This window comes from Plecotus auritus, assembly GCF_963455305.1.
Source record: "Plecotus auritus genome assembly, chromosome: 2".
Classification (NCBI taxonomy): domain Eukaryota; kingdom Metazoa; phylum Chordata; class Mammalia; order Chiroptera; family Vespertilionidae; genus Plecotus; species Plecotus auritus.
Window position 1 is genome coordinate 58,241,984 of NC_137771.1, and position 25,731 is coordinate 58,267,714.

The following is a 25,731-nucleotide window of genomic DNA, read 5'->3' on the forward strand; positions in this document are numbered from 1 at the left end:
CTATGTTTATGAGGGATATTGGTCTGTAATTCTCTTTCATAGTGTTGTCTTTATCTGGTTTTGGTATTAGGGTGATGCTGGCTTCATAGAATGAGCTTAGAAGTGTTCTTTCCTCTTGAATTTTTTGGAATAGTATGAGGAGGATAGGTTTTAGTTCTTCCTTGAATGTTTGGTAAAACTCCCCTGTGAAGCCATCTGGCCCTGGGCTTTTGTTTGTTGGAAGCTTTTTAATGACTGTTTCAATTTCTTCCATAGTTATTGGCCTACTGAGATTTTTAGATTCTTCCTGATTGAGTTTTGGAAGGTTGTATTTTTCTAGGAATATGTTCATTTCCTCCAGGTTGTCCAGTTTGTTGGAATAGAGTTGTTCATAATATTTTTTAACAATCCTTTGTATTTTTGTGGGGTCTGTTGTTATTTCTCCTCTTTCATTTTTGATTTTGTTTATTTGGGTCCTCTCTCTTTGCTTCTTGGTGAGCCTGGAGAGAGGTTCATCAATCTTGTTTATCCTTTCAAAGAACCAACTTTTGGTTTTGTTGATCTTTTGTGTTGTTTCTTTGGTCTCTATGTCGTTTATCTCTGCTCTGATCTTTATTATTTCCTTCCTTCTGCTTACACTGGGCTTTTCTTGTTGCTCTCATTCTAACTCTTTGAGTTGTAGGGTTAGATAATTTATTATTGCTTCTTGTTTTTTGCAGTAGGCTTGTAGAGCTATGCACTTCCCTCTCAAGACTGCTTTCGCAGTGTCCCAGAGATTTTGGATTGTTGTGTTTTCATTGTTATTTGTTGCCATGATGTTTTTTATTTCTTCTTTGATCTCTCTGGTAACCCAGTCATTGTTTAATAGCAGGCTATTTAGTGCCCAAGTGTTTGATTTTTTTGGATTGTTTTTATTGTAGTTGATTTCCAGTTTTATGCCACTGTGATCTGAGAAGATGCTTTATATGATTTCTATCTTCTTGAATTTGAAGAGACTTTGCCTTTGTCCTAATATGTGGTCTATCCTTGAAAATGTTCCGTTTGCACTGGAGAAGATTGTATATTCTGTAGCTTTGGGGTGAAATGTTCTAAAGATGTCAATTAAGTCCATCTGATCTAGTGAGTCATTTAGGATTGCTGTTTCTTTGTTGATTTTTTGTTTAGTTGATTTATCCAGTGGTGTCAGTGGGGTATTAAAGTCCCCTACTATGACTGTACTGCTATCAGTCTCTCCCTTGATATCTTCCAGAAGTTGTTTTATGTATTTGGGTGCTCCTGTATTAGGAGCATATATGTTTACCAGAGTTATATCTTCTTGTTGAATTGCTCCCTTTACTATTATGTAGTGGCCTTCCTTATCTCTTGTTATGGCCTTTACTTTGAGGTCTATTTTATTAGATATAAGTATCTCAACCCCAGCTTTTTTCTCATTTCCATTTGCCTGAAAAATGTTTTTCCATCCCTTCACTCTCAGTCTGTGTGAATTCTTTGTTCTGAGGTGGGTCTCTTGCAAACAGCAAATATATGGGTCATGTTTTCTTATCCATTCAGCTACCCTATGTCTTTTGATTGGTGCATTTAATCCACTTACAGTTAATGTTATTATTGACAAGTACATGTTTGTTGTCATATTTTTTCCTTAATGTTTGTGTTTCTTCTTGCCTTTCTCTTTCTTCTTTTTATAGCAGTCCCTTTAACATTTCTTGCTTTGCTGGCTTGGTAGTGATAAACTCTCTTAGCCCTTTTGGTCTGTGAAGGTCCTGATTCCACCTTCAATTTTGAATGATAGCCTTGCTGGGTATAGTATTCTTGGGTTCAGTCCCTTGCTTTGCATCACTTTGTAAATTTCATTCCATTCCTTCTGGCCTGGAGTATTTCTGTTGAGAAATCCGTTGATATTCTAATAGGAGAACCCTTGTAGGTAACTTTCTGTCTCTCTCTGGCAACCTTTAAGATTCTTACTTTGTTGTTGGTGTTTGCCAATTTAATTATGATGTGTCTTGGTATCGGTCTTTTAGGGTTCATCTTGTTTGGGACTCTATGTGCTTCTTGGACTTGCATGGTTTTTTTCTTGCCAATATCAGGGAAGTTTTCTGTAATTATTTCTTCAAACAGGTTTTCTATTCCTTGCTTCTCTTCCTCTCCTTCTGGTACCCCTATTATGCAAATATTGTTTCGTTTTGTGTTGTCCCAAAGCTCCTTTAAGCTCTCCTCTTGCTTTTTAAGTCTTCTTTCCAGTTGCCACTGTGTTTGTGTGTTTTTTCCTACCTTGTCTTCTAATTCGCTGATGCAGTCCTCAGACTCTTCTAGTCTATTGTTTATGCCTTCCATTGTGTTCTTTATTGCAGCTATGTCATTCTTAAACTCCTCTTGGTTCCTTTTCATGTTGGCGACATTCTCATTCAGCTCCTTATAATTCTCATTGAGTTGTGTGTATTTGTCATCCAGCCGTTTAAACATCCTTATAACCATTACTCTGAATTCTTTCTCTGATAAGCTGCTAGCCTCAATTTCATTTAACTCCCTTTCTGGTGATCCTCTTTTTCTTTCCTTTGGGGACTGCTTTTTTGTCTTCCCATGTTTTCCTGTAATGTTTTAATTGTAGATCCAATTGCTTTGCTACCTAGGTTCTTTTGGGGATGGTGCTACTGGTGTAATCTTTCAGTTCTCCTGGGCTTAGTAATCTAGTGTAGCTCCCTACTTGAGCTATTTGGGTTCTCTTGATGTAGGCCTGCAAGCTTGAGAGGCACAACTGCCTTGTCTAGAAGTCAGCAGCCATGGAGGGGAGTGTCCCAATTTTTGCTGTCTTGCACCCTTAATTGAAATTACGCGTGCCCAGTGAGGACTCACAGTGGCACCCAGGAACTGTCTGTTGGGGTGATGGGGCTTAGGGGGCCTGCACTCTGGAAAGGCGTGACTGTGGTGTCCAGAGTTCTGTAGTTGTGGGGTGCGCAGACCCAGCTTTTGCTGCTGCACCTGTGGTGGATAGGCGCTCACTCTCAGTGGTGGCTCACAGGAGCACCCGCAGTACGTTTGCCTGCGAGGCACACTGAAGCACTCTGAAGGGCCTGGCAGTGTAGCCGTGTAATTGAGGTGCCTGTGGGCAGGTATCCAGGATGAGTGAATTCAGAATTTCTACTGCTGGTGGGGAGTGTGCCCCTGTTTGTCCACGATCATACCCAGGGAGAGCTCACAGTGGCTCCCACGAGTGCCCTGTGGGTAGATGGGCTCAGGGGGCCTGCCTGTTGGAAATTCGCATCTGTGGAGGTGCGTTTGCTGGCGCAGAGCTCTGACGCACTCTGAGGGGTCCTGGCACTGAGGTTGAGCAGCTGGGGTGTCTGTGGGCAGTTATTCAGGAAGAGAGAATTCAGAATTTCTACTGCAGGGCTGTGTGCCCTTGTCTATACAAAATCACGCCCGCGGGGGCTCCCAGTGGCTCCCAGGCGCTGCTTATGGAGTGGTTTGCCCTGGATGCCTGTGCGTTGGAAACACGGGAACGCGAATGTGTTGTCAGGAGTTCTGCCGCTGGGGAGGGGGAGGTTGCACTTACTGCTGCAGAGCGAGCAGTGCACCTTTGGAGGTGGAGGTCCCAGGGTCCGCGGGTCTGCAGGTGGGGCAGCAGGATTTTGGCTGAAGTGGCTGCTGGGTCACCAGGCAGTTCCAAGGCCTGACTGGTTGGTGGTGCTGATGAGTTCCTACAAAAGGCCATTCTCCCCTTCAAGATGGCATGGGCTTCGTGCCGGAGTCCCGCAGTCCAGGGAGTGCCTGCAGTGGTGGTAGTCTCTCCTTGTCTAAGAGAGCCTGGTCTGCCAGCCTCTGCTGCTCCTACTGGGATTTAACTGTCCCTTACTCACTCACACACTCACCACACACATCCACACACTCTCCTTTCATCCCCTCACTCACTCACTTCCTCTCCCTCACCTCTGTCCTGCCAGCCGCCATCTTCAAGCGCCCAGCAAGTTCCGTTTGCCCATTTTTTAACTGAATTATTTGTCTTCCTTTTGTTAAGTTGTATGAGTTCCTTATATATTTTTGATATTATGACTGTGTTTTAAAGATGAGGAAACTAAGGCTCAGAAAGATTAAATAAGTCACCCAGGTCAGAGAGATTACAGTTTTGGTTTACCTAAGCTAGCACACCATGCTTGTGAGAATAATTCTGAACCGATAGTTTGGAGAGGCCATGTAAAGTGTGGGTTTTATCTCACAGGAAATAAGTCTCTGAACATTTTTGAGCAAGATAGAGGCCAGATCAGCCTGGTGCTGGTATGTGGGATGCTGTGACCAGAATATCAGACCAGTGGCCAACAAAGAATTAAGCTGTTATTGCAATATTCTAGCTAGGAGATGAGAGTGATTTTAACTATAATGATGGAAGGGAAGGATATTAAATATGTGACAGATGGTCACTCATCTGTGGAATCTAATGAACAAAACAAACTGATGATGAACAAAATAGATCCAGAAACATAAAAGCGGAGAACAGACTGTGGCATCTCAGAGGGAGGGCTGGGGAGGGTGGGGGTGGGGTTGGAGGTGGGAGGGAAGATATTAACCAAAGAACTTGTATGCATATATGCATAACCCATGGACACAAGACAATAGGATGGTGAAGACCTGGAGTAGAAGGGGAGAGGGTGTGCAGACTAGAAGGACTCCATGGGGGGAAAAGGGGACATCTGTAATATTTTCAACAATAAAGATTTTTTAAAATGTGACAGACAGAAAACGTAAGGATTCACAATATTTTCACCTCCAAGGAACTTTAAAAATGTGTTTACCCTAGTTGACACTGGAAATTTCTAGAATGTCATTACAGCCCGTCAGAGCCTTTGATTAGCACGAGCTAACTACTGTTGATGTACCAAGTTGACAGGGACAAAGCAAGGTTTCAGTTGGCCTCAGAGCATTTCTGTGGATAAAAGTACAGCTTCCGTTAGGTATTCGGAAATACAAAAGACCTAGAAAAGTGACTTATCACTGCTTTCTGAAACCCCAGGGAGACTCCCAAGTTGGAAACCACTGACTGGAACCAGCACGTCTCAGTTTAAAGGTGAAGATACTTATCCAAACTCCAAATCACACTTCATGGTATTCAAAGGATGGGGCTGGGACAAACCTCCTGCATCTTGTTCAAAATTAGTTACATTTTGCTGAGAATCAACAGGACTTGGTGTCTGACTTGTAGCACTTTGAGGAGAAGACTACTAGTAAAAGGAAATAATGATGCCCTCATTTATCTTTTGCTCAAGACTGGATTTTCCATTATTAAAAGTTTACTTAAAGCAAAATAAACCATTATTTCTGGTTAAAATTGGCTGCCAAAACCATCACCTGCATACTTTTTCTAACACTGATTTCTCAGCTGCTTATTTTCTTATTATTCTGCCATTTTAAACAAGAACAAGCACTACTGTTTTTTGATCCATTCTGACATAATGACACAGTAACAATAACAGTGTTTAAAAGTTCCATTACCTAAATAAATGGGGCCTTAACAGACTCAAGGTTTGAATCCTACTTTTCCTACTCTATGACCTTTTTTTCTTCCTTAACTCTGCAAACAGAATATCACAGGTTTTGGGCAGACCAGACTCAAAGATCTCTAAAGTGACATCTATATTTTATGGTAAAAGTCAAGCTGCTTTATTAGCAAACGATTGTCATTAAAGTGAAAGAAAAGTGAATCCGTTGTCACAACTTCTTCTCTTTCTCTGTATATGCTACCTTTAGGGAGCAAATTAATATGTGTATTCTCTTCTGAATTATCACCTCAGTCCTCTCCTCTCCTCTCCTCTCCTCTCCTCTCCTCTCCTCTCCTCTCCTCTCCTCTCCTCTCCTCTCCTCTCCTCTCCTCTCCTCTCCTCTCCTCTCCTCTCCTCTCCTCTCCTCTCCTCTCCTCTCCTCTCCTCTCCTCTCCTCTCCTCTCCTCTCCTCTCCTCTCCTCTCCTCTCCTCTCCTCTCCTCTCCTCTCCTCTCCTCTCCTCTCCTCTCCTCTCCTCTCCTCTCCTCTCCTCTCCTCTCCTCTCCTCTCCTCTCCTCTCCTCTCCTCTCCTCTCCTCTCCTCTCCTCTCCTCTCCTCTCCTCTCCTCTCCTCTCCTCTCCTCTCCTCTCCTCTCCTCTCCTCTCCTCTCCTCTCCTCTCCTCTCCTCTCCTCTCCTCTCCTCTCCTCTCCTCTCCTCTCCTCTCCTCTCCTCTCCTCTCCTCTCCTCTCCTCTCCCTCCCTTCCCTCCCTCCTGTTCATTTAGATAGAGCCTTTGCTGCCAAATCTTTAACATTGCAGAGTGAGCCAAAGTCCATGCAAAATATTCTGAAACTTATCTCTTACTTTTTTTCACATTAATCATTCCTCTTATACAGAAAACTATGACAATTTAGAATAAAATGTGGGAGAAATTCTATTAAAATCTTTTCAGCTACATAAAGCCTGAGATACTATGCACTACTGAAAATAAAGTGTAGGAAGGATGAGATTTTATTTTTTTTTTTAAGAAGGAAAAGGAGATTGATTAGAGCCTTGAACTTTCTCCACTTGGCCAAAAGGAGGATGGAAAGTGTCAAGCTGTTCTAGCACGGTGATTGAAAGAGTTGCTGTTTCAATGGACAGGCTGAGTCACAGACCACAAATTAAGGAAGCAAATTCAGAGTATCAAGGAATGTGAAGGAAGGTGTAAGAGAACAAGGGAGGACTGGACAAAGAGCAGCTAGCTCATGGAATGAGAACTTTTCTATCTGGAAAATAGAAGACTTAGTGATAACCAAAGGGCATAATTAAGGATTTTCAAAGCTTAAGGCGCTGCTCACGGTATTAGTTCTCTGACTAAAGCCAAAGCCTGGATCACAAGGGGTTGTGTTTGGAATCCCTGTGCTGTATTGAAGTTCAATAGCCCAGGGATGCTTTTCTGATGTTTCCAGGGAGGCTGTGGAATTACTTTGATGTGATGCACTATTGGTGAAGGCAAAACTACACCTGCCTGAGAGGAGAAAATGTGGAGATGGGAAAGGAATAGTAGCATTCAATTTTCAAGCATAGAGGGAAGATATTTGCAAATTTTTATTCTAAATGCTGGGAAAGAAAGTAGATAAACTATGGTTACCATAAGAACAGTTTCTGGCTTCATAATAGGAAAGGAGAAAAGGTAGCATTATCTGGGGCAGTGAGCTTGCCTGGCACTGCAGAAATGCTGAATTACATAAGTAAAGTACAGAAACGTGACAGGAAGATGTAGTGAGAAAGGAAAAGAAGAGGGAGGTGGAGGGCATGAATACAACTTCGGCTTTTTAAAGAAACCGATAGTGTGATTAATAAGCAATTTGGAGAATTGGGGGAGGTAAAATAATTACAAATTATTACTATTTTAACATATTGCTATTATTTTAAAACCACAGTTTCTCTCAATTTCTTTTAAGATAGAGTGTGGCTCACAGAGCAGGTGGGCTTCAGGCATGGGTCTGTCTGAATTCAGCAGTGAGAAGAGGGCCTCATCTGTACCCTCGAGGTCTGACTTAGCACTTGGTTCTGTGTTTTGAGGAAGGATCACCAGCTATGAAGAAGAATTGGCCATTCAGTGAGACTGCTGCAGAATAGTAAGAAGTTCATTCTGCTCTTATCTGACTACCATACCCTGTTACAATCAGTATGCTTTGTTTCATAAAAATAAAAATGAAAATGAAAAGCTGCTTTGCCGTAGCACATTCCCTAACAGTGTGAAATACCTATACCACACACTCATCTGGAATTTTTTATAATTGCATTATTTGTCATGGTTTATTAAAAAAAGATGTGAAAGTTTTGACCAGAGCACATGTTTCTGTGTGAGACATAGTTTTCCAGACTACTACATATGTCTTGGATGCTCTCATTAAGCGGTATGAGTAAACAATTAATAAGATTGTTACACTGGCCCTAATCCGTTTGGCTCAGTGGATAGAGCGTCGGCCTGCAGACTGAAGGGTCCAGGTTTGGTTCTGCTCAAGGGCATGTACCTTGGTTGCAGGCACATCCCCAGTAGGGGGTGTGCAGGAGGCAGCTGATCAATGTTTCTCTCTCATCGATGTTTCTAACTCTCTATCCCTCTCCCTTCCTCTCTGTAAAAAATTAATAAAATATATATTTTTTAAAAAGACTGTTACACTGGACACTTAGGTAATAGTGGAGAAACCCATTTTAGCCCAAAATTTACAGAGCTGACAACCTACTCCTACACAGAATCACGAACTCAGACCACTTGTGATGAGTAAAAGAAAAAAATTAATGAGAATAAACACTGACCCAGGGAGATGATAAAAGTCACCAATCCATAAAAATAAAATAAAGCCCTAGCTGGTTTGGCTCAGTGGATAGAGTGTTAGCCTGCGGACTGAACGGTTCCAGGTTCGATTCCAGGCAAGGGCACATGCCAAGGTTGCGAGCTCGATCCCCATTGTGGGGTGTGCAGGAGGCAGCCGATCAATGATTCTCTCTCATCATTGATGTTTCTATCTCTCTCTCTCTCCCTCTCCCTTCCTCTCTGAAATCAAGAAACTATATTTAAAAGAAAAAGAAAGGCTTTTATTCCAGTTTTGAACAAACATAATAAAAAAAAAACCCAAAAGGATTTAAGTTCATAAATAAGATCTTGTTCTATTTACTTTACATTCATTATATAGCATGATTCCTTAGGTTTAAAGGTTAAGGGAGTTCTAAAGAAGCTAAGATAATAAGGAAAGGCAGAGTGAAGACTTAATAAGAACACTTAAAATATATGTATTTTTTAAAAATAAATTTAAAAAATAAAGTAAAATATATATATTCAGTCACTTTAGAAGAACAATAGATATTTTATGTATGCATTTTAAAGGAGCTCTTGAAATTCTTGATTACAACATGAAGGTTGTGTTATCAAAATTTTTATGGAAATAATACATGAGCATGTTTTGTCTTGGATTCTGTGGCAGCAGAGACTCTGAGGGCTGCTGCTGAGAGAGCTCCCAGAAGACACCTGCCCTGCAGACAGGGAACGGGAGCGCAGGGAAAGAAGGCAGACCCACAATTGGTTTCAGGAGCCTCCAGCCTCCTCTTGATCACCAGCAGCTTCATCGAGGGAATTGCACAGAGATGGCCCAGGGATTGGGGGCTGCTGCTAGGAGACACCCATCAGCCAAGAGCCTGGGGGTGAGCTGTTAGCAGCCAATACTAGTTATAACTGGGAACGGTGTATCAGCCTCATCCCATATAATAAAAGCCTAATATGCAAAATGACTAAACGGCGGAACGGTCGGCGGGGCTGGCGAGTGGGCGGTGCCAGGCCAGCCAAGGTGGGTGCCAGTGGGCAGAGGAAGGGGCCGGCAGTGGCAACCAGCAGTGGTGGAGGGACGATTGGGGGGTGGGGCCTGCCGCTCCCCGGCTGGCGCTGTCCCCCGATAGGCCCACCGGTCGCCTCCTGCACAGGGAGGCCAGACTGTGGCTTAGGCTCCTGAGGGCTCCCGGACTGCGAGAGAGTGCAGTCCGGGCTGAGGGAATCCACCCCGCGTCCCCCCGCCCCCGCAGTGCATGAATTTTCATGCACCAAGCCTCTAGTATATATATATATATATATATATATATATTTGTCTATCTCAGTACCTTTTCCACGTAAAAGGTCCTTAGACTGTCAAAGTGGCAGTGTGCCTCTCCTCAGAAGGTCTTCCATTAAATAGCTAACAGGCAAATAAACATATAAATAGATGCTACAGAAAAAGATGCTGAAGAAATAGATAGTAACAACTAGCATTTTTAAAACATCTGCCAAGTACAGACACTGTGCATGGATTCCTTTGTAAGGTAGGAACTGTTGTGCCTCATTTCACACCTGCAGACACTGAGATGGGTATGTTTTGCAGAGCCACGTAGCTGCTAGGATGTAAGAGCCTGACCTCTTCATTATCATTATACCAAATGCTCAGAAATGAGTTAGGTAAAATAAACCTGGTAAAACAAATATTAAAAACCACTGATCTGTAGTTATATATTCCTTCATAGAGTGGCTTTGTTTTCCTTTTAGAAGGTGGAATTAACAGCTACATCTCCCTCCTTCTAAAAGGCCAGGCATGTAGACTCCAAGATGATTCCTGAATAAAAATTAGAAATTCTAGAATCCTTGGATCATGCAAAGCAGTTGAAACATCCAGAATATTCTCATTTTTTCTGTCTGTTATATTATAGGTTAACCATTGAATATACAGATATGTAATTATACATTCTAAATTGGTTGTTTATGTTAAGGTCTGGCTGTAGTTAAAAATATGCTATGAATATTATTTGAAGATATAAGATTAAAATGGATGTTTGTTATTTTTTTAGCATTCCTCCATGGCTCAAAATCCCATGAAATTATGGGGAAAGCCTCTGACATAGTTGGGGCCTTTCTAATGACTTGTTACACTCTTCTTCATGGTAATTACTGGTTTGTTCTGTGCCATATATGAGATAATCAACTTAAAGTTTAAGCCAAATCCCTCTGTAATTTGCTTGATATATTAAAGAAAAAGTTAAAATAACATATTTGAAATTAATACTAACTAGTATTATCTTCAAGTGTGATAAGTATCTGGCTACTTGCAAATCTTTACAAATTACATATCTGAATTTTAAAAAGAGAACCTATATTGATTTATCTTCAATGTGTGCTCAGAGGATTATGGCCAACGGGTGTTCAGCTGTCTTCCAGTGTCAATCGTGGCCAGTCAAATGCAGAACCAGAGTCTGCACATTCACAGGAATGGTTCTGACTCTCCTAACAAGACAGCTAAGTAGGTCATGATTTCATGCCAAAAAGAAATGGCCTTTAGTGGCCAAAAGACTGTTTTTTTTATATTCTGTGGAAACCTGTTATGGTGCTCTAGTACTAACGTCATTGCTGTAGTCTCTCATTTCAAATTCATTACTTTACCCACAGCCTCCCATTTTGCTTCCCAACCAGGAAATAATGGTGGGATTTCTTTTGAAGTATTTTAAAATTCAAGAAAGCATTTATGATACAGTTATTACCAGCTCTCGGGGTAAACACAAATCTAGCCTAGTTTTAGGGCATGATTTTTATAATACCTTTTGAGGCAGAACTACTGAGATAAAAATGCATGACTGTACTTGGTTCAGAAGAGATTGTGGAAAAGTAAAAATGAGGCTCAGATTAGGGGGATTAGTTGCTATCGTGGCTTTTATTTTTTTTTTTATCAATGTTATAATGGTGTTTTATAAAATAAATATAAACCAGGGGGGATTTTCAAAAAGCAAAAGCAATAATGAGACCTAGGAAGTTGTCAGAAAGAGATGTAAATCATTTTGGACTTAAGGGAATTTAGCTCATTTTTAAATGCTTCCAGAAAATGAGATTCTACATAGACAACTATTTGCTGTTCTCCCAATAGAGTAATATGCATAACGCTTTTTTGAGAGTTACTATGTGCCAGTTCTACAGTAATCATGGATTCTCAACCCTTTTAGCAATCCACAACCTCATGACATAGACTCTATAGTTATGGCCTTTTTATGGGTGAGGAAAGAGACTTAGAGAATCAGTAACACCCCCAAAGGCACACAACCAGTAATGGTAGGACTCGGACTTGAATCCAGGTGATCTGTCACTTCCCTTGAGCCTCACAAGTGGTCAAAGCAAAAAGTGCATTGTTGTTGACATTGAGAAACCTAATCCTCTAACCAGATAAACAGTATAGATCTGGCTGAGTGTTTTCTGATTCATAAATTGCTATCAGATAAAGAAGAATATCTTGACTAGAATGGTGGAGCAGCCAATAACCAAGACAAGGCCATCTATGAATCCCGAATATTTCGGGCTCAAAATGCCCTGTATCTTATAACATTTTATTTAATCCTCAATCCCACCCACCCTACATTTCCTTCTTAACCCCCTTCCCTTTTTGAGAAGAGACCAGTGAATCCTCCTTTCTCCTCTGACCCCCACTGCATTTTCCCATATGGATCTGTCCTAGCCCTTTGTCTATATTAATGCTAGGGCCCAAGTTAATGTCCCCCTCACTGGACTGTGAACCCTTTAAGGGCGAGAGTCCTAGTGTATTGAGCACTGAACCTACAATGCATGGCATATAGTAGTTGCACAATAAGTATTTTGTAATGAAGGAATTAATAAGTTCGCAAACACTCAACAGTCTCACTTTCTCACTTACCTAAAATGGAAGTTCCTAGTTGGACAGGGAGAGGACAGTCATAAGAGAAAACAACACAATCCTTACTATTGTATTATAGGATACTGGAGTAAAACATCTTTGCACAGTGCACCCACAACAGATGTTAAGTACTCAATAAATGTTTGTTGAGTAAATAAAAACCAACCATGAGAATCTTCTACCAAGCTTACAACCTCAAGAATTCACCAGGGAATAGAGAAACAGATTGTAACTCATGGCTTTTTAAAGACAGGACCTAAGAATACCCACAAGTGATCTTTAAATCTGGAGTTCCCTCATAATATTCTCTTCATCCACTATTAGGAGGTGGTGAATATGAGGGTGTGTCTCTCCCCTGACTGCTCCTGCAATGAAGGATTGCAATTGGAGAAAGGACAAAAGACCCGAGACATCCTGGAGAGTTCGAGTGTAGCACTGGTCCCCTAGGCTGCTAGGCAAGGGCGAATTCTCTGCTTTAGGATAAGATCAGAGCTTTGTTTGGAAGGAAAGGGGTCCCTTGGGATGTGATAAAGTTTCTAGATTTCCCACAAAGACACTTTGTCATTTTATAAAAGCTGACACATTGCCTTTGCGTCTGTGTGATCAAAGTTGATTCATTCAATCTATAAAACTGAAGGTTGCATTTGAACTTGGCATTAATTTTGTTTTTCTCAGGCTCAGCTTTTTGCCCTGAGGCTCCTCATGGATTTTCATGGGCTTTGCTCTCCATTGGAAAAATAAATAAATTTTTAAAAAGGAGAATGAGACTGATCTTCCCAGGGCCTGAATTAGCCCCTGGTCACACATCTGCCTCAGAGGCAGCACAGCGGTTTTTCTCAGGCTTCCAGGTACCACCTCAGGCGCCACAACAGGAGACACTTGAGCCCGAAGAGATGGGGCCTGGAATCAGGAAAGGTAGCAAATGTCACACGAGGCTGAAATTCGACTTCTGAGACTGTTAACTAATTAGTTTGGAAGCTTTCTTGGCAAAGGTTTAAATCTTCATCCTACTACTTTGTAGTTTTATACAACCACAAATTGCTGGGATGCTGTGAGGAAATAAGAAGAGAAAGTAAGAAGGAAAAAAAGGGTATTTTAATTAATTGAATTTCCTGGTTAATTCTGTTTGCTGAGTATTTGTTGTCTAACTGCTGGGCTCGGTACCCTGCTGGGTGTGCTGGAGAGAATATAGGAACTGCACAATGTGAGGCTTCTCTACAATGAATATATCTTGTGATTTCTTCTCCTTTAACCTTTAACCTTTCTTTATCAAGTGTCTTCAAAGTGTTTTAGTCCTCATCGATGCCTTAATAAGTTCGGAAAAGCTAATATAATTTAATCTTCCCTCTATGTATTTTCAATGCTTAGCACATACCTGGCACAAAGGGGGTGCTCAATAAATCTTTATTGAATTGAATTGCATCATCGAGGCGATATAAGGGATTGTATAGCATCTATATTGATTCTAAGACATATGATAAAACTTCACTTATTTGACAAAGTCCTTTATATCAATATATTTGCTGGGCTAAAGGTTTATTTTTAGTTAACTTTTGAGTGAGAAGCAATGCATCATGTAGTAATACCATCTTAATGAAATTAACAAATCTTTTTTGGCATCTACTAACTTATTGAGCAATTTCATTTTATTAACCTTTTTCCCAGCTTGATTGAAATATGATTGACATACAACATTGCATAAGTTTAAGGTGTACAACATGATATGATGCATGTATTTATTGTGAGATGACTACCTTAATGAGGTTAGTTAACACATTCATCCCCTTACAATATTTATTGTGTGTGTGTGTGTGTGTGTGCATGTGTGTGGTGACAACATTTAAGGTCTGTCTCAGCAACTCTCAAGGATATAATATATTGTTAACTAGAGTGAACATGCTATATGCTAGATCCCCAAATCTTATTCATCTTATAACTGGAAGTTTGTGTCATCTGACCAACATCTCCCCGCTTCCCACCTCCACCCCCGGCACCTGGAAACCACATTCTACTCTGTTTCTATGAGTTTGGCTTTTTTTTTTTTTTTAAGATTCCACATGTAGCAACTTAATTTTTAATGTTTCTATCACAGTGTCCACAATTCAATAAGCAAAATATTGGGCGCTTGATATTCATTTATGATCTGGACATGGACAGAATGAGGATATCTGTCTCGGTCTCTTCCTGAGCCCCCAAATTTTAGATAATCAGCCACTGCAGCTGCCTACCCCTTCAGCGCAAGAACTGTTCCAGATCCCAATTCTCACCACCAACTCCGATTATACACCTTTTCTCTCATCAGCAACTTTATGCCATGACCTAAGATCTAGCCTCTTTCTTCTTTTTTTTATAATATATTTTTATTGATTTTATAGAGAGGAAGGGAGAGGGATAGAGATTTAGAAACATCAATGAGAGAGAAACATCAATCAGCTGCCTCCTGCACACCCCCCACTGGGGATTGAGCTCATAATCAAGGTACATGCCCTTGACCTAATTGAACCTGGAACCCTTCAGTCCCCTGGCCAATGCTCAATCTACTGAGCCAAACTGGTTAGGGCTGGCCTCTTTCTTCTTATTGTGGGTACTAGCTTTGGGTCCACTGTCCCTTAAGAAGACAACCAGAGCAAGGAGCTCAGGGAAAGGAGTTGGGATGCTGCCTCTCAGGCAGAGGCAGAGCGGAAGCCCTGGCTGGGCTGTGGGAAAAGCAGTGAGCCAGGCCATGCCTTGTGCTGGTGAACGGAGCCCTGCACAGAACCACAGCAGCTGCTGCAGGAAGCGCCAACCAGAGGTGGACCCACCTCTATTCTCCAATGTCAGAAAGGCTCTTAGGATGAGGGTAGGCCTACTCCTTCTTTGATTGCCGAGGGAGGATTGAGTGGTGATAGAGGGAAAAAGCAGAATCCACACAAGATGACGTTAGCCCTCTCAACAAACAAAAAGGCAGCGCTGTCTACAGAGGGAAGTTTTAGAAGGTTGCTGTGGAGGGACAGCTAGAATCAGTAGTAGATAAAGAGGATTGGGGGGTAGTAGCCAGCTTCCTTGTGAAATTGAGAGCTTCAATCTTAAGACTCCGCAGAAAGATCTCTATTTGGAGTTGGGAGGTCTCACCTGCCTCTCACGGTCAACTTGCCTGTCCTTGATCCTTTTGATGCTCCAGCCTGCAGGGTGGCTCTTCTGCCAACAGCACAGCCACCTACCATGATGCACATCATGAAGAGAAATAAAATCACCTACTATGGTCCCAAAATGGAGGGTAAGATCAAGAGTATGTGAGTATATTGCATCTTGACCTGGTTTGGATTGCCTTCTGAGGATTCTTAGAGGTTTGCTCTTAGAGTGCTCATGAAAGTCCCGATTTGTTCTTGAAATAGAACTAAGGCTGCCCCTTGGAGCTGGGAGCAGATCCTGACAACCTGGGTGGGTGCTGGGGCTCACAGTTTGATGTACACAGATGTGAATTCGGTCCTGGCTCAACCACCTACGTGGCCTTGGACAAGTTATTTAATCTCCGCGGCTCAGTGTTTGAATCTGGGGAGGATGACAGCCCTTTTTAATAATATTGCAGGGACTGAGTGATAAAAGTGTATAAAGAAAACCTCTAACAATGTCTGGCACATAAGAGATGCTTTAAAAATAGTAACAGTTGCTTGTGCTTTATTCAGCGCCCTTTTGTTACTGAGTGTTGATGAGGATCCTGGAAAATGTCTTCAGAGCTAGTGTAGTAAAAGGAATCATAAGTCAGCCCTTTTTACCTTGTTAAGGTTTCAATTTAAGGAGGAAATTTTTCTTTTTTACCTTTTTTAAATTAAATTATTGATTTCAGAGAGGAAGGGAAGGGGGGGAAGAGAAAGAGAGAGGGAGAAGGAGAGGGAGAGGGAGAGGGAGAGGGAGAGAGAGAGAGAGAGAGAGAGAGAGAGAGAGAGAGAGAGAGAGAGAAGAGAGAATGAATGAGAATCATGGATCGGCCGCCTCCTGCACGCCCTCTACTGGGGATTGAGCCCTCTACTGGGGATTGAGCCTGCAACCCAGGCATGTGCCCTTGACCGGAATCGAACCTGGGACCCTTCAGTCCGCAGGCTGATACTCTATCCACTCAGCCAAACCCGCTAGGGCAGGAAATTTTTTCTTAAAACACTTTATAATTATTGCAGCCATTTTCTCTGGAATCTCCTCATTGTGTTGACTTTTTCCCGACAAAACTTCTAGATGCTATCTAGAATCTGAATATCCAGTGAAATAAAGCTTCCATACAAGAAGCGGAGAAAATAAGAAACTTTTACTCAGATATGCGGAATTTTCTAGTGTTCTGTTCTTCGCTTTACATACCGATCACGTCTGTTGTTAGATCGATCTTCTGTCACGTTTTGCCCTTATTTCATTCCCTTTGGAAATATGTTCTACGCATCTCAGTTCAGCAGGGCCATTCCATAAGAATTCTGCTCATCAAACACGGGGTTGACTTGGCTTTCTCAGAGTATTGTCCCTACCCACCCCCACCAAATCCGCTTAAGTGTTTCTCTTTCCCATTTTGTGATTAATTATGAAGCTTTAGGAAATGGTTCAGCAGAATAATATAAACTGTCATTACTCCCTTGCTGACAACTACAGATTTCACTCCAGTTACCATACATTTTTAAACTATTGCTATTTTAGTGCAATTTCCACTTTTTTGGAGAAAAACAAAGTCCCTGGAAAGAGAATGCCAAACAATCAATCAGTTAAAGGGAAGTCTCAAAACCTACAAAAAAGAACATTTGAAGGGTGAGTTATTTGCATGTTGAGGGATCTGCAGTAGCAAATGATGAGAGCCGTTGGTGGGGAGCTGGCTTAATTGAAATCCTTCACTGGAAACCAGGGAGAAGTAAAAAACGCAAGAAGCTGCTTAATGCTGACAGAATGATACCGATGGGATATATAACACTGAGGCGAATACTAATAACAGATTTATTTCCTTCTGAAATGATGAGACGAGGAAAAAAGAGGAGACAGACCTAAGTTATTAAAAGGTGGAACCTGGAAAGAGAGATTGAGCTGATCCTCCCTTTAAGTCCATTGAGGATGTTCTATAGACCTACCATTCCAGGCTGGCAGAGGTGAGGGTGCAGGGGGTCCTCTGTGGAGAAGACTTGGGCAGCCTATTACTGCCTGAACGCCAAAAGGAAACAATGGCTCATTTCTGCCATTAGAAATGCAAACCGCCATGGTTGCTGCTCCTCGGATGGATCCTACCCCTTTTGCTATAATTTCCTTTCCTAATCTAGGTGCGTTTTGTATGACTTGGAAAGCTGTTACAACATTTGTTATTCAAATTATACATGTGAGTGAACTAGGGAATTTGGTAAGCATTTCATTTTGAAATTTTCAATTGACCTCCCCAGCCCTCTTACATTAAATGACATAAAACAGACTATGCAGACCTGTCCTCGGTGAGTTCTTTGTCTCAGAAGAAAAAGAGCTGTGATAAGATTGCCAGGGATTATATAACAGGCACTGAAAAGATGCAGTGCCTGTCCAGTACAGAGTTTCGGAGCTGGAGCAACCTCAGACCCCGTCTGGGCTAGTGGCACGCAGTTACATCTGTCCACTGGAGCTTGTTTCTGACCCATGAGATGAAAATAAATTTGTATTCCTAGAACCTTCATCACCCCTCACCTAGGCTACCCCCGCAGAATGATCCCTTCTGCTATCCTGTGTATTTTGAAGTTAACAGCATATGTTTTTGCAGCTCAAAACCTTAAAAAAAATAAAAGTAAAGAGAAAGCATTGCTACTTGAGTTTCAAAACACTATTTAGAAACCCAAAAGCTGAGAATGGCTTGGTGTAGGTGAGGGTTTCTCACCTTGGGCACCACTGACGTTTTAGACTGGGTAACTCCTTGTTGTGAGGGGCTGTCTTGTGCACTGTAGGATAACCAGAGTTCCTCCACCCTCACCCCACTCCTCAACCCCCAACCCCCACCCCGCCAGTGTGACAACCAAAAATGTCTCCCACAGTGCTAAATGTTGGGGCAGGAGATGGGGCAGACAAACTTACTCCTGGCTGAGAACCGTTAATGTGTGGTCTGTGCAAAAACAAATATAAGCAAGATATTTGATGATTTAAAAGCCAGTCCTCCACTCACCCTGTACACAACCTCTCCAACTCTGAATGTTACCATTTTGTAAAAATCTTTGCCAGTTAGGTGGTAGTTGTTCTGATAGTACTCAATCAGAAGGCTCTCCAAGAACTACACTGAGTGGCCAGATTATTATGATCTCTGAACGCATAATAATCTGGCCACTCAGTGTGTGTGTGTGTGTGTGTGTGTGTGTGTGTGTGTGTGTGCATTAGAGGCCCAGTGCATGAATTCGTGCAGGGGTGGGGTCCGGCCAGCCTGGCCAGGGGGAGGGGACATGGGCGGTTGGCCAGCCTGCCTGCTGGTCGAACTCCTGGTCGAGGGGACAATTTGCATATTAGCCTTTTATTATATAGGATATACACTGAGTGGCCAGATTATTATGCGTTCAGAGATCATAATAATCTGGCCACTCAGTGTATATGCCACATTGTCTTGCTAAGAGACAAGAGAGGAGTCCCATTCTAGTCCTGGGGCTGTAGAAGTGGGATGCTACAGAAAATATGGAAGTCTGGGTGAAATTCTGTCCTGATGCGGGAGTGAAGGGTCTTCAGCTGCATCTGTGTGATCCCAGAGCGAAGTTGGCTATGGGGTGTTGCCGTCCTCAGGGCTCATGTTCCTCATCCAAAAACTTAGGAGTGATCAGTTGAAGAGTTTGCCTAGGATGCAGTAGTTACTCAGCAAATATGCTTTTAAGAATGCTGTTTCATCTTTTGCACTTTGCTTTTGGGATTGAACAACTGGATACTTTAATTTGTATTAGAACTAAGCATATCTTTGTTCAAATCAGTTGGAGGATAGAATAACTCCTGGAAAGTCTTTTGTATTACTCATTCCAGAATCTCCAAGGTTTAAAAAAAAAGTGTGGTGTGTGTGTCCATGTGTCTCCAAATTACAGATCCCTATTAGGATATGCTCCCTCAGCCCTAGGGATGCCAGGAGAAACTATAAAGAAGGACAACATGCCAAACTCTGCACTGGTGTGTTAAATATCCCATCTCCTTAGGCCTCACAACAACTCCATTGTATAGGTGCTAATCACAAGGGAAATACGATGTTCAAGGTCAGACAGCTGCTACGGGGGAAACAAAAATTCAAATCAAGCTCTGAGAGAGTTGTGAGCTCTCTGGGCTCAATTTGCAAGTCTCCCTGACTGACTTGGCCCCATACGGCTGGGCTGGGCGATAGTTGCTTGTTGAATGGAGAGCCCTGCCCACCACTGCCCTGCCTGCCAGGGCACCTCCACCCCTGCTAACTGCCCCAGCCAGTTAGTGGTTGCCCCGAAGGGTCAGGGTTGAGGGCTGGGCTTCATCATCCTACCACGGTGGGAGGCCTGCACGGACAGGGCTGCAGTGGCTTTGGCTGATTTCGGCACTTCCAGACCAGATGCTGTGCCGATCTCAAGGGCACGGGGTCTGCCTTCCCAGTGGTACCACAGGGACTAGGCAATACACCCAAGAAGTGGTGGGAGGACTTAACTCCTTGTTAGGGAAAAGTTGGACCAGTGAACGACAGAAAATCGAAATGAGCCAACATAGAAATGCCTCTCCTTTCTTCCCCATCAGACTGTCTGAGAGGTAGCAGATCCACTTAGCCCTAATGGAGACCCAGCTACCAGCTGTGTCTTCTAGTGAAGCTGAGACCCAGCTCAGTAAGGTACCACCTTCCATTTGCTTTCTTTCCTTCTCTGCCTCACTGCACACACCACCCCAATAAAGGCTAACACCTGTACGTTTTGGCATAGGCTCTGTTTTCTAGGGATCCCTGGCTAAAACATAAACATATGTTCTTTTATTTATAAAACTAGAGGCCCCATGCACGGATTCATGCACTGGTGGGGGTGTGGCCTGCGGGGATCAGCCTACTGTGGGAGCACCACTCATCCTGGTCAACCGAGCAGCTGTGGACCCGCCCTCTGAGCAGCTGCTGAATGAGGAAATTAGTCTGAGCTGATATTTTGGGGTAATGTCTGGGGTAAAGACATGTTCTGTGTCCTGGAGGAACCTGGCAGAGAGCTTTGCACCCCAAAGCCACTCGGTGAATGTCCTTGATGTGTGATACCAGGTTGGTGACACCATTGGGGATGTTCAGGGCAGCCATGCTCCAGGATCTTCAGCCTTCAGGACAGCCTCCATGGGGGGTCCACAGTTACATCCCCTCTTTCCATCTGCCTATGCCAGCTCCCCATGCTCTTTCTAGAACACACCTTAGAGGGCCTGCATCAGCTGGTGGGGTCAGGCCAGAATCTGGATTGTCTCAGGTATTTTATACACTGAGTGGCCAGATTATTATGATCTCTGAATGCATAATAATCTGGCCACTCAGTGTGTGTGTGTGTGTGTGTGTGTGTGTATTAGAGGCCCGGTGCATGAATTCATGCAGGGGTGGGATTCAGCCAGCCTGGCCAGGGGGAGGGGACGTGGGCGGTTGGCCGGCCTGCCTGCTGGTCGAACTCCTGGTCGAGGGAACAATTTGCATATTAGCATTTTATTATATAGGATATTCACTGAGCGGCCAGATTATTATGTGTTCAGAGATCATAATAATCTGGCCACTCAGTGTAGGTGCAGAGACTCGGTCTCACCCTGGGCCTGCTAGCGGCTGCTCCCACTGTGGGAGCGCACTGACCACCAGGGGGCAGCTCCTGCATTGAGCGTCTGCCCCCTGGTGGTCAGTGTACATCATAGCAACTTGTCAAGCAGTTGTTCTGGTTGTTCTGCCATTCAGTCACCGGGCCTTTATTATATAGGACTAGAGGCCTGGTGCATGAAAATTCGTGCACTGGAAGGGGTCCCTCAGCCTGGCCTGCCCCCTCTCACAGTCCAGGAGCCCTCAGGGGATGTCCTACTGACTGCTTAGGCCCACTTCCCATGGCTTCTCTCTGCAGGAGGTGACCAGGCTGATCAGGGGAAGGCCCTGCCCCCATCACCCCGCTGCTGCTGCCACTGCCATCTGCAGTGAGGCCTGAGCCCCGGGCCTCACAGCCACCAGGGCCCATGGCTGCCTGAGCCCTGGGCTTCGCAGCTGCCTGAGCCCACGGCTGCCTGAGCCCCAGGCCTCACAGCCACTGTGGCTTTGTCCGGATGAACGTCTGGAAGATGTCCACCCTAATTAGCATATTACCTTTTTATTAGTATAGATAGCAATGTTCCCACCCATCCCTCAAAAGCCTAAGAAAAAAATAAAAACAAAACTCTTCTTAGTAGATGTTACCCCTTAGTGATGATAGCTAACAGACATTTTGAAAGAAAAATAAACCACTATGGTATATGGTTGTGGGAAGCAGTGCGTGAAGATGGCACTAACTGTCCCTTTGTGGTCTCCTTGTACCTGCCCTGACCACCACCTGCTTTTCTCCCCTTGCTTTTAGACAAAAGGGTCGTGTTAATGCTTTCTTGAGCAGAAAGGCAGTATTTGTCTTACTGTGACAGTATGTGTAGCCTGTTCTGATGGAAAGTATCAGTTACCATCAGTCCATGTCCTAGTTCTCCTGCTTATTAGCTGTGTAACTTGAGAAAGCCATAATATATCTGAATAGATACTTCCTCACCTGTGAAATGGAAAGAAATCTACCTGTGTCACCTTTCCCATAGGCTGATGTGATGTAGTCTAAGTGCTTTGAAGCCATATACAGATATGCTTTAACTGTGTAAGGGGAGGTAAGAAAATGACTCTAATTATAAAGTTTCTAAATTTCCCTCACTGACAATAACAAAACACTTCAGGAGAAAAATGTAAAGGAATAAATCACTTAAATCTTCTTAAGTATCTTCAAGATAATAATTATGATGAAAAGTTAAAGGGTTGAGACTCCTGGCAAAAAAATGGAATAAGAAAGACTGGATTTTCCCTCCCAAATGAAACAAACAAGTGTGTGTGTGTGTGTGTGTGTGTGTGTGTGTGTGTGTGTGTGTGTGTCTAATTTTCAAGATACTGGACATCGAGCAATTCAACAATTCCCTGAGAGAAAGGAAACAAACGCAGTGAGCAGATGGAACCTAGGGTCCCAGAAACCAAGGTGGCTCGAGTTCAGAGCACAGAGTATCAGCGATGGGAGAGATGTGCAGACAGAGAACCCTGGAGCTGTGCAGAGGGTCTCCCCACCCCGCCCCCCGTATTCAGCAGAGTACTAATCGGCACAGGCATGTGAGAGAACTACTTGAAGCTGAGGGGAAGCCACCCACAAGGATGAGCGGGAACATTAGCTGGTGCTCACACAGGCATGGAATAGTGCCTATTTCTCCCAGTCAGACCAGAAAACCTCTTCACTCACCAGGCACTGGGTAGAGGACTTAGAATAGTCTTGCCTCTACAGTGGGAAATAATTGGCCCTAAACTAAACATTGCTCTGGTCCAGCCCAACAAATATTAAAAACAAGAGGATCGAGTTGTTTCTGAGTAACCAAACTACATTCCAGAACAAAGCTTAACAATATTTATAGGAATACAAAAATACCTAGTGTCCAGCATGGTCAGAGTGACAATGCCTGGCACCCAATAGAAAATTACCAGGCATGCAAAGAAACAGCAACATATGGCTCATAATAATGAAAAAAAAAAAAACATTAATCAAAACTGACTCAGAACTGACAGCAGATGTTAGAATTAGCAGAGGAGGACACTGAAAGTTATAATAATTGTATTTCAAATATTCAGATCTTAAATAGGACAAAGATATTTTTTTAAAGATTCAAATCAAACACCTAGAGATGAAAACTGCAATGTCTGAGCTAAAAGGTTCCCAGGATGGGATTAGCATAATGAAGTACTACTCAGCAATGAAAAGGAATGAACTATGGATACAATATTGACGAATCTCAAAGTAAGTGTGCTGAGTGAAATGATCCAGAAAAAAAGGTTGCATACTGTAAAAATTCTTTTATATGAACTAATAGCCCTGCGCATGAATCCATGTGCCAGTAGGCCACCAGTAGCTCACTGCTGCCCTCCAGTAGCTCTCCGCCTGCTGCCCCACCCTCCTGTAGCTCCCCCTGCCCCCTCCTCCTGCACCTCCCTCATAGCTTGCTGCCCTGCCCCCTCCTGTAGCTCTCTGCCACCCACTTGTAGCTCGCTGCCCCACCCTCCTGCTGATCCGTGATCCAATCATTACAGGGTCAGTCGTTACACTTCACGGTATAACAACCATTTGCATATTACATCTTTATTATATAGGATTCTGAAAGTGCAAAATAATCTATAGTTACAGAAAGCAAATCAGTGATTACCTGGTCGGGGGCAAGGAAGAGATTTCTAAGAGGCACAAGGAAACTTTTGGAGGTGATAAATATGTTCACTATTTTGATTTTTATTATGGTTTTCTGGGTATATACAGATGTCAAAAGTGTATACTTTAAATATGTGCAGTTTATTGTATATTGATTATAACTCAATAAAGCTATTTTTAAAAACTAAAGTGATAAAAGTATATTTAGAAGAACACTGCACACAGCTTGGAAAATAGAGGACTTATATAACAACGTTTCCTTAAAATTTTGTAAATTTAAATCTGTAATTTTTACTACATCTACATCTATAGTGTCTATAGACTATATCTATTGTATAGTATCTATAGTATCTAGAATGGTAACTAAAATTTGGGTTGTGGTTTCTTTCTTTTTTGACAATACATGAGAAAAATCTTTTCCCCTATTCGTTAAAACAACATATTTTGATGAGTATTTTTTATTTGTTCACTTGTTCATTTATTCAATGAAATTATCAAGTACTTGCTACAAATCAGGCAGTCTTCAAGACACCAAGTATATGACTCTGGGCTTTGCTTTCCTCATTTGTAAATGCTCACTCTTGGATCCCTGCACCACCCTACCACTGTGCTGATAGATAGCATGGGGAGTGGGGTGGTCAGGCTCTGAGATCCTCACTGATAAAGCTATCTAGGTGGTATAACAAAGATATGACTCCCTAACTTCTCTGCTCTATATCTTTGCAAAGAGTAATTTTAGGCCACATAAAGCATTTTCGCAGCTGCTCTGTCTATGGAGTAGCCTTCTTTCTGTCCCCCTGCTTCACTAATAAGCTCTCTTTCACTTTTAACTCAAAAAAAAATTATCTTTGCCATAAAAGTTTTCATGAAAATGGAAATTAGGCATTTTAGTTTTGTTCGTTGAAAAATGCCCATAAAAAACTTCTAAGGCAGTTTGAAAATTACCAGTAATTCCCGATTGCTTCAAAGCACAAACTCGCATACAGTTATAAATTAGCATTTGGTCTAGTGCAGAGCAGCAGACCAAGGCTTTTGCCCAGCCTTTCTCCTTAATTTGAAGTGTTCCCAGTCCCACCCACCCCACCTTTAAGCAAAATTTAGACTTCAATAGACACAAAATTGCTTCTCTTTTTGAAGTCCTTCTCATACTTATCTCTAACCATACAAGATCTACTTCCTTTTGTTTGTTTGTTTGTTTAATTTTTATTTTTTAATTCTTTGGGGGTGTGATCGCTCTTTGTTTAAAGTATTACATATGAACCCTTTTCCCCGCATTGACATCTCCCACTCATTTCCACCCTCCCCTCCCCCAGCACATACCCTTACCGCCCCCCTCCCTAATGACTGTGTCTATGGGTTATGCTTATAAGCATACATGCAAGTCCTTTGGTTGATCTCTCACACACCCTCCCCCCACCCCTGCACCCCGCACACCCTGCCTTCCCCCTGAGGTTGGATGGTCTGTTCTATGCTTCTATGTCACTGGATATATTTTTGTTCATCAGTTTATGTTGTTCATTATCATTCCACTTATGAGTGAGATCATGTGATATTCATCTTTCTCCGACTGGCTTATTTCGCTTAGCATAATGCTCTTCAGTTCTATCCATGCTGTTGCAAATAGTAAGAGTTGAATTTTTTTAATTAAAAAAAAAAAAAGAACTAAGAGCCAGAAATACCCAAGGCAAATTTCAGTTTTCCTTTTTTCCAAAGCTTACTTTATAAATTAAGAAAATTCTACACATTTGTAACCATAATTGACCATACTATTGCCTAATTCTGCCGTGGTAATTTACTCCCTTTCTGTTTGATATGAGGTCTGGCCTAAAAAGCTCTCCAAGAGTCTGTAATTCCCATCATCCTGCTTCATTAGAGATACAGCTGTGTGAGCATGCTCATTATTTTTTTGAATGAAATAATTTGTGTGTTCTCCTGTTCCTAACGTGTCTGTCCTGGTTTCCCCTAGTTCGATGCCGACCGAGACGAGGATGAGGTGTTCTATGACATCAGCGTGGCGGTGGACAGCAAGTTATTTCCGAACAAAGAGGCTGCAGCAAGTAAGTCCCTGTGTCGTTCGAGCAACAGTCTGTCCTGATCACTTGCCAGGTGTCCTGGGCTTTGTAGTAAGGTTGGAGCTCAACACATTGCTGTGAGGTTTTGAGGATACGCTGTTCTCAGAGTTTTAGACTTTCTGGTCTAAAAATCAAGGTACAAAACAAAAGAGAAAAGAAGGCCCTTATTG

At 42.6% G+C, this 25,731-nt stretch overlaps 1 protein-coding gene across 3 annotated transcripts in view; it reads left to right on the plus strand.

The window, feature by feature from the left end:
• AK5 (adenylate kinase 5) overlaps positions 1–25,731 on the plus strand; it is a 204,781-nt gene that overhangs the window by 93,248 nt on the left and 85,802 nt on the right. For all 3 annotated transcript variants that reach the window (XM_080656835.1, XM_080656836.1, XM_080656837.1), the window contains exon 7: positions 25,456–25,546. In XM_080656835.1, coding sequence (XP_080512961.1) covers positions 25,456–25,546 — 91 coding nt within the window. The remainder of the gene's footprint in view (positions 1–25,455; positions 25,547–25,731) is intronic.